The sequence below is a fragment of the Typopeltis vanoorti genome, chromosome 13, assembly GCF_054136105.1.
Source record: "Typopeltis vanoorti isolate ZY-2024b chromosome 13, IOZ_Tvanoo_1.0, whole genome shotgun sequence".
NCBI classification, from domain to species: Eukaryota; Metazoa; Arthropoda; class Arachnida; order Uropygi; family Thelyphonidae; genus Typopeltis; species Typopeltis vanoorti.
In genome coordinates, this window is record NC_143561.1 from 68,603,686 (window position 1) to 68,613,080 (window position 9,395).

Consider the following 9,395-nt stretch of genomic DNA (forward strand, 5'->3'; position numbering starts at 1 on the left):
GAAATACTCATGAATTATCGTTAATTTTCACACATTGAAATCTTTTAACAATCGGGAAAGAGAATACTGCTGTTTATGACTGATCATAAAAATTGCCTGCAAGCCAATTACAACAATGTAATAATAAAATTAGTTTAATCCTTTATCCAAGTGTGAGCAAACAAAGTTTGTGCCTGAAAGTATCTTCAGGACTGGGGTAAGGTGGTACAACACCAGGGAAACTCGTTGCAAAGGTGGAGCAAGCTACCAACATTCCTATCTCAGTATCTCCTATAATGCAAAACACATCTCCTTGCGGATATGTCAATATGTTTGTCAAAAAAAAAAAAAAGATTGCAACAATGGGCGGCATATCCTTTGTTCTCAAAACTGAAAGAAATAACATCTGTGTTGCAAATGTTAGTAACCAATCAACAAGGAAGTATAAAGAAAATTTTTCCACAGTATAAAGAAAATACAGACTACCTTGATCTAAAATTGAAGATCAAGGTAGTCTGTATCCAGTTCTCAAATCTAGTAATGCTGAATACTTTCTTCACAAGTTCGTATTGTAGGGTGAAAGTTTCGAAACCGTAGTGCCGTGCTTTTTTAAAAGTAATAGGCCTGAGTAATAGATTTAAATTTTAATATGAATAAGAGACAAGAGGCTTTGTTTAATTTTGGTATTAAAAAATCTCTTATTGAAAGTGTTTATGACGCAACAGATACTGAGTCATCCACCACCAGCCTACAAAGCTATCTCCAGGATGAACAAAAGGAGGGGAAAACTACCAGCACAAAGGAGAAAAAGTCTGCATTCACTCATAAGTACTTATATTATAAATTTTTGGTGATCAGAATGGATATGTCAATGAAAGTCAGCACAAATTAATTCAATGATGTTTATGTTTCATTGATGTTTAATTAATGATTAATTAATGCATTACAAAATAACCAAGGTGTTCCCTGAAAATTTCAGGATTTGTGAAGTGTTCTGTCATCAGAAAAATTTGGGAAACACTGGCTTAGATTGAGTGCAATGTTGTATTTATGTATCTGGGTGAAGAAGGTTGTGAAATTAGCATAGCCATGAGTCAAGAATATGATTCTATGTAATATCAGAATATTCAAAATTTGGAACTCATCTATGTTTCACATATAGGTTTTGTACTAACATGATATTCTTGTTATTATGGAGTGGTAATTGCATGTTGGAATTTAAGCATATGGTTATAACAGAATTGCCCAAAAAAACTGCCTACCGAACCATCCTAATTGAAACCTATAGGCCAAATGATTGCCATAATGAATTTTCAAAAGAAAATTCACAAACTATTAATGTGATGATACCTATGAGTTTGTTGGGAGAGTTGACTATACTTAGTCTTGCCATTAATACTGTTACAACTTGAACAACACATAAATCTTTATCAGTAAATCATTTTCAGCGTGCACACACACACACACAAACCACATATATAAGGTGCATATAGCAGCACACAAAATGTCCCCCTTTTGCCTTCACACAGGCCCAAATGTGCTGCGACTACTCACTTCAAATCCACCTTCAGACTGGCAGTGCTGGGATGTTTTTTTTTTCTTTTTCTTGCAGGCTACTCCCTCAAGCTCTGGTCATAATTTGAAGTTCATTGGGTTCAAAGTCAGCTACTGGAACAAATCCTAAAACGCACCCCAACTCAGCATCACCAGAGTTCAAGATCGGTACTATCAAATGTAAGAAGCCTAAATGGCAAAGAAATGGAGCTAGCTGAGGAATTGGATAAGTACCTATCGACATAGTAGAGGTGACTGAAACAAAAAAGGCAAAAACTGGTGAGATCTTTCTGAGCAATAAGTACAAAATGTTATATTCAGGCAATGACAATCCAGAAAAAGGAGGAGTAGCCATAGTATTCAACACAAAATACAAGGCTAATCTTCTTGAATGGCAGCCAGTCTCAAGTAGAGTAATGTGGTCAAATATGAGAATGGAGAACTGGACAGTGAGACTTATTTGTGCCTAAGTTTCCACAGAAGGTTCTACTAAGGTAGAAGTGGAGGAATTTTTTGAGACTTTAGAGAAAGCAACTGAACACAATGAAAAAGAAAAAGTTGGTCCTTGTTGATGATCTAAATAGCAGAGTAGGAAACGATTGTTAGACATACAAAATATTTTGGGGAAAATTTGGAGAAAAGAGCAAAATAATAATGGCAAATACTTGTTGGATTTCTGCTCAGGACATGGACTGGTTATTACTAACACCATGTTCCAACATAAAAATGTGCACAAATATACATGGAGAAAAGAGGCAAAAAATAAGAAAAGTCTCGTTGATTATGTTATTTTTGATAGTGATATTTTCTCCCTGGTGTAGGACACCAGAGTGTACAGAAGATTTGAGATTGGAAGTGATCACCATTAATCTTGAGCAGGATAAAATGAATTTCATATTGAAAAGAAGAACATGTAAGAAAGTTTTAAAGTGAATAAAAGTTGAGCAACTTTCAGATGTGAACTGCAGACTAAAATACGCAAATACCATTCAAGAAAAAATTAGAGTTTGAGAACAGGAACCAAACCTTGGAGATTCAGTGGCAAGCCTTGAAGAAAACTGATTGATTCAGCCAGAGAGGAATGTGGTAAAGTTGTCTGTAAGGATAGAAAAAATCAGAACTCCATGGTGGACACTGGAAGTTAAAGAGGCAGTAAAAGAAAAGAAGAGAGTATATCAAAAGTTCCTGGTAAATAGGTCAGATTGTGCTCTCAGAGAATACAGCAACAAATGTAAGAAAGCTAAACACTGTGTAAAACTAGTTAAACAAAAGTCATGAGAAGCATTTGGTAAGAACATAAAAAATATTCTTGTGTAGAGGCTTAAGTGCTGTGAGGACATTATGTTGGAGGTTTAATGGGTTTTTTTACAACACTCAAAAAGAATTAAAATAGAATTTAATACTTCCTATATTTCGTCCTAGTCACTAGGACATCTACGGGGATTACAAAGACAATTAATGTAACATGCACACAAAAACTTACAATACTAAGCCCAACCACGTGGGTGACACTAAAGTCCTATCTAGGTGGAGTGCCCTCTAAGGGCAGTTGTAGGTGGCCTGGAATGTAAGGTGGGACCTCTGGTGATGACCGTTTCCCAAATCTTCGGAAGCTTAATACAACCGTATTTGTTAAGATTTTGTTGGTTTTTGAGAGCTGCTGCTGCTGCTTCTAAGAAAAGTCTCTCTTTCTTGAATTTGCTGTGGTGGAGCATGGTGGTTTTCTTCCATGATACTCTGTGGGTAGTGTCCAAAAAACCCATTAAACCTCCAACATAACATAAAAAATAAATATCAAGACGGTGGCAAGATAATTCTGCAGGTTGTTGAAGAAGCTCGGAAATTGAGGAAAGAGTGCTGTAAAAGGAATTAGAGATGATAAAGGTGACATGAAAACAGGAAATATAGATATCCTTGAAGTATGGAGTAATTACTTCAAAAAATTAAATGAAACAAGCAGTAATGACAGCACAGTGGTAAAAAAAACACTCAACAATCAGGAATACATAACTATGCTTGAAGTAGAAAAAGCCATCAAAGGCTTGAAATGTGGAAAGGCAGCAGGAGTAGATGATATTCGACCAGATATGCTGAAGTATGGTGGTATAAGCGTCTTACAGTGGCTGCACTGCATAGTTCAGAAAGCCTGGCCAGAGGGACGAATTCCGGATGATTGGAGCAGAGCTCTCATAGTATCCATATATAAAAAGGGAAATAAAACTGAATATGAGAATTACAGAGGTATTTCCCTACCTGGTAAGATATATGCAAGTATACGTGAGAAAAGGTTGAGAAGGATTGTGGAAGAGAAGCTTGGTGAAGAACAAGTATAATTCAGACCAAATAGAGGCTGTCAGGATCATATTTTCACTTTACAACAAATTGTTGAGAAATCATGAGAATATAACAGCGATCTGTATTTAAGTTTTGTAGATCTGGGAAAGGCATATGACAAAGTGCCAAGAGAGAAGCTATTCAAAATGCTACAGTTATATGGTTGTCAATCGAGCATTATATCAAGTGATAGTGATACTTGGTCTTTATTTGAGTTGTAAGTCAGCAGTCATTATATGGATCACATTATGAAGGAAAGTGGTATTAAACCTGATATCAAAATTGGAGATGTTAATCTCAGCTCTTTGCTTTATGTGGATGGTGTTATACTTCTAAATAAATCTGATACAAGTCTGCAAGATTCTCTGACTAAATTGAATAACTGTTGTAATAGATATGGTATGAAGGTCGGCAATAACAAGACAAAGACAATGAAAATAGGCAGAAGCATTGAAAATATCAACTGCATTGTGAATGGAGAACCTATAGAACAGTTAAAACATTTCAGCTACTTAGGCATGATTTTTAGTGAAGATGGTGAATTAAATACGGAAATAGACAACAGAATCAACAAAGCTGGTATGGTAGGAAGTCAACTGAATAAATTTATGTGGAATAAGAGAGAAATTAGTCAATTAGCTGTATACCATACAGTGTTGAAATCAATTTTAACCTATGGATCTGAGCTGGGTCAGAAGTAAAACGCTTTACCAAAGACTAGAGACAGCAGATATGAGAGTCCTGAGAAAGATTAGTTACATGAATAGATGGCATCAATGGCAATATCATATTAGAAATGAGGTTATTAGGAAAGAACTTGACATTGTCGACATCCAGGAATGCGTTAGCAGAACTAATCTCAGGTGGTATCATCACGTAAACAGAATGGGAGAGGAATGATTAGCAAAATAAGTGCTCTCTCTGCCTAGTTGACAGGAAAAAAACCCAGAGGAAGACCAAAACATAGGTGGATTGATACAGTAAAAAATGCCTTAAAAGATAGAAATATAAGATCTGATAATGTTTGAGTCTTGACAGGTTACAGAGTGATTTGGAGGAAAATTGTAGATAGGAAGTTAGTAATAATGTAAATTTTTCTTGTAGTACTATCATATCCTGTATAGCTCTTGAGGGTATATGTTAGGAATTTGACGATGATGATGGATTCAGATTTGCCTCCAACCACTGTTGTGTGGTCCTTGCCTCGTGTGCATGAGCTGAGTCCTGTTGGAAGATCCACTGCCTACCATGAAACAAGGTGTTGTTCAGGGGCTGTACCATAGGTTCCAGCTCTCGATACACTTTTGCCGAGGTTTTGATCCCTTTCTCACAGAAATGCAACTTGGATGCCTCCTGATACCCCCACCCCCCACACATATATACACACCAAACCATCACTGATACAGGGGGTGATGATATCTCTGCTATGGCCCATGCTGTGTGACCATCCAGGACAAATAACTGGTCATCTTGGTGGATAAATGACACTTCACCGGTGAAAATAAAATCTTGAAGAAGACATTTCTGTGGCTGTTGTTTGCATGCTGCCAGAGAAGTGCCTTTTGATTTTATGACCCTCTGATGCATAAGTTGTGGGAATAGTAGGAAGCATCCAATGGAATGATGATAGACTCTCACCCCAGGTCATTAATGAGTGACCTAGGGGTGAGAGTCTACCTCTGTGACACATTCATCTCTGCTTTCTCACAGGATTACATCAAAAGCATGCCTTCACATGCCCATAAGCTGTTGTGCCCCAGTATTGGAGGCACAATTATTGTTGTAGTATTGTTGAACTGTTCGTTGGCTGTCAGATACATCTTCTGTATCGTTGTAATGGTTAATATTCCAATACACCAACATCCTACTGATCCCTAGTGTTTTCAGCGTATTGAAAATAACAGGTGGCTGCCACATTATGAAAATTATGGAAACACGAAGGAACAGCTGGCTGCATTCTAACCTTGTGAAGTGCTATTACAGCTACACAATTCTCATAATCTTCCCACTGCATGTTAACCTGTACAGCCAGACAACTGTCTCTACTAACAAACATGCAAATGTAGGCTGTACACAGTGCCACTAATGTGACCATGCTTGAGCAATTCTGTGTGTGTGTGGGGGGGGGGGTGTATTTATGGCAGGACTGTATATATAACATGTGAGATCTTTACATGAACTTATTCAGCATTTTAGTTTAAATGCAAAAATAGAAAATAAAATATCAATTCTGTAAATTTCATGAAACAAGGTGTTGTTTCAAGGGCTGTACCACAGGTTCCAACACACTTTGGCCGAGGTTTTGATCCCTTTCTCGCAGAAATGCAAGAAATGAATATTTCAGTATACTGGTTTTGCTGAAATAGAAAACATAATCTCTGCGAGAGCTGACATAATCACATTTTGGTTGTTCATTTTTAAGAGTCTATTTAGTGGTAGGTAGGAACCTGTGTTAGCAGCTTACAAATCGAAGGGGATAAGCAAATTCTTGAAGAGCAAGAAAGTGGTTTTAATTGCAAAACTTATAATTTTGCTTTGTTTAAAGCAAAAAAAAAAAAACTCAGTATTTTAATAAAAAAAATAGATTTTATGATGTCAAATGGAAAACATTATACCAAGAAGAGTAGCACAAGCATATAAAATTCATCACTACTTTAGACAGGTTAAATTGATATTTAAAAACAGTCTTTTGCATTACATATCAAATAAATACCTCTGTTCGTTTAGTAAATTTACATTTATTTTTAATAGGTGTGGTGGAATGTATGGCTGCTGGAATGATAATGATAGCACATAATTCTGGAGGACCAAAAATGGACATAATAGTGAATTACAATGGACAGAAAACAGGATTTCTTGCCGAAGATGTACAAACATATGCTGATGCAATGAAAAATGTTATAAGTATGTCTGATGAAGAAAAAATGGCAATTAGAAATAATTCACGGTGTTGTGTGGAACGTTTTTCTGATGAAGAGTTTGAAAGAAATTTTTTAAATGTTACAACTGCTTTATTTTCTAACTCTTAGTTAACAGAAGCTATGTTAATATATAGACCACTTCTCAGATGCTGCTATTTGAGAAAGAAATAATAACAGAATCAAAGTTTTGCTAGCAATAGCTGGTTACTGTTATTTTTATGGTCTTTATATGAACATTTATATCTGCAGATATGTTTGTTAGGAACTATATATATTCAATGAATTCCACAATTTCAGTTGATTACAGCAGCATTTATTACTACAGTCAATTCTTATAGCGAACCTTTCCCTAAAGGTTCACTTTAAGAATTGACCAAAAGAATAGTTTAAGGTATGTTTTTTAAAAGTCTTATGGAGCTTTTGTCTTTTTGATTTTTTAATTGACATTTTATTGTAAGAGTATAATGTAATAATTACACCACTGTTAATTGTAGTACATTTAACAGTGGCATCGAAATGAACCAAGCATTATGCAAAGATGTATTTATGTGCTTACTAATTTTTAAGGCCTCACCAGCTTACTCTCTCATATGATAGTCTCATGTTAGGATTATCATTATATGATGATCTAGTCCCAAAGTTTATAATATAATAGTATGGGGGATCTTATTGCAGAAAGTTATAACTGACCTACTATACCAAAAAAATGCTTTCTACAATTGCAGTAATCAGTTCTTACATTAAGCAATGTATGGGGTTTTCTATATCACAGAATTTTGTGGTTAAATGCTGGCATACTATTTCAACTTTTTTTTGTGCTATAAAACAAAGGATTTTTCAATTGTTATATAAAAAAAAAAATGACTAAAAATGGTACATTGTAAATTAGGATGTGAAATGAAACAAAATTATAGAAATTCAGCCATTTACAACATAAGAAGATGGATTAGGTATTTATTCTGTTAGTGCAAAGTCGCACATAAGAATAAAAAGCATGTTTTCTTTGAGATCCTATTAATAACCAATTTTTATTAACATTAGCAGCTCTGTGTGACTGTGCAGTTAAATTAAGACCTTTGCAATACATACATTGTGATATTGTATTAATAAAAGATGTGAACTGCCAAAGAATTTGTCTCTTATCAGTATATTTTAAAAGTTTCTTGTTACCAAGCACCACTATTTCAAGCTGATTTTCTTGGGTTACAGGTAAGAACTTCAATATTAGCAGCTTTGAATGCTAAAAAAAAAAAAAAAAAAAATTGCAGATTATTATGGACAGAGAAAAGGCCATATATTATGAAATATATATTTCTTAATATTAGAACAAAAGCCTTATGCTGGAATAAAAAAAAAAGTTTTTTTAACCTATTAATTCTACCAGAGATTGCAAAACTTACAGCACTAGTGCCACATATGGGTAGGAAGTATCAAATAAAAGATCGAAGTTTTTAAGAGCCAGAAAAGACTGAGAAAAATATTTACTTACAGGTTAACTTTAAATGTATGGTTTGAAGTCATCCCTGTGAGTAAATGTTGACCAGCATCTGCTCCCTAAAAGAAAGTGGGAGGAATGATGAAAATCATTTCATTAGAAAAGCCTCTATGAAAATGCTTCAGAAAAGGCATAACACAGAAACAAAATATTGGGAGGAAAGTGGTGGTAGTGAGCTTATGAGTGTGAGAGAAGTGTATCTAGTAACTGGATTGTTCTCTTCTGAATAGAATCAAAAATTTTTAAGATTTTCTGTGCAATGCTCCAAATGTGAGTAAAGTACACTAAGATCTACCAGGTTTTAAGTGCTGTAAAATCTCTCAAATGAATGGGAGGAATAGGGCAACATCATCTGCAAAACTATGGATAGGATTTAAGGTCATTTTTATATATATATATATATATATATATATATATATATACACACCACAGTGGTATATATAAATTATTCCTATCTTTAGATGTCTAGCCATTGCTTCATAATGAGGCATTGGCTAGATAGTTGTAGATAGAATTCCACTAGTGAACACCAGGATTGGAAATTTGCCACCTGATTACAAAAGGTAAACCATAATTGGTAACTATATGAATTAAGTTTCAATTTACACACACAATCAAATGCTTTGAAAATATTAGGAAAGACCACATAAGTTTCTCATATTTCCATCACTATGTTCAGAGGTAGGTAATGTGCTGCTGTGGATTGAAAGTACCAGTATTCATACTTCACCGAGAAGGCTTGGTAGGCCTTCACGTGATGATACTGTTAATTTCAATTATTTTTGAGAGCAATAAGATGAGAGGTGGGGTGATAGTTTATTGTTATCACATCAACCTCCATGAAACCAACAATACATTTTATTGAGCCTTAAAATCCTTAACACTTCTAGCATCCACAATGCTTTCCTGTAATGCGTTCCCCTCACCCACAATGGAGAATTGTGGGTGAGGGGGAACCTTTAAAAATTTGCTCTTCATGTCTGAGGACACATGACCCTAGCCACAATGTCTCCTCCATTTCGTTGTCTTTTGTTGCAGCAGTGGTGATCTTTTTAATCTGGTCCCAGCCATCTTGGGCATCCTCTTTTTCTTTGTCCTGGATGATAAGTTTT

At 35.1% G+C, this 9,395-nt stretch overlaps 1 protein-coding gene across 2 annotated transcripts in view; it reads left to right on the plus strand.

Annotated features, from left to right (window-relative positions):
• Alg11 (ALG11 alpha-1,2-mannosyltransferase) overlaps positions 1 to 7,913 on the plus strand; it is a 57,298-nt gene extending 49,385 nt beyond the window's left edge. For both annotated transcript variants that reach the window (XM_090402755.1, XM_090402756.1), the window contains exon 4: positions 6,619 to 7,913. In XM_090402755.1, the coding sequence (XP_090258881.1) occupies positions 6,619 to 6,896 (278 nt within the window). In that variant the 3' untranslated portion in view covers positions 6,897 to 7,913. The remainder of the gene's footprint in view (positions 1 to 6,618) is intronic.
• The last annotated feature ends 1,482 nt before the right edge of the window (positions 7,914 to 9,395 follow it).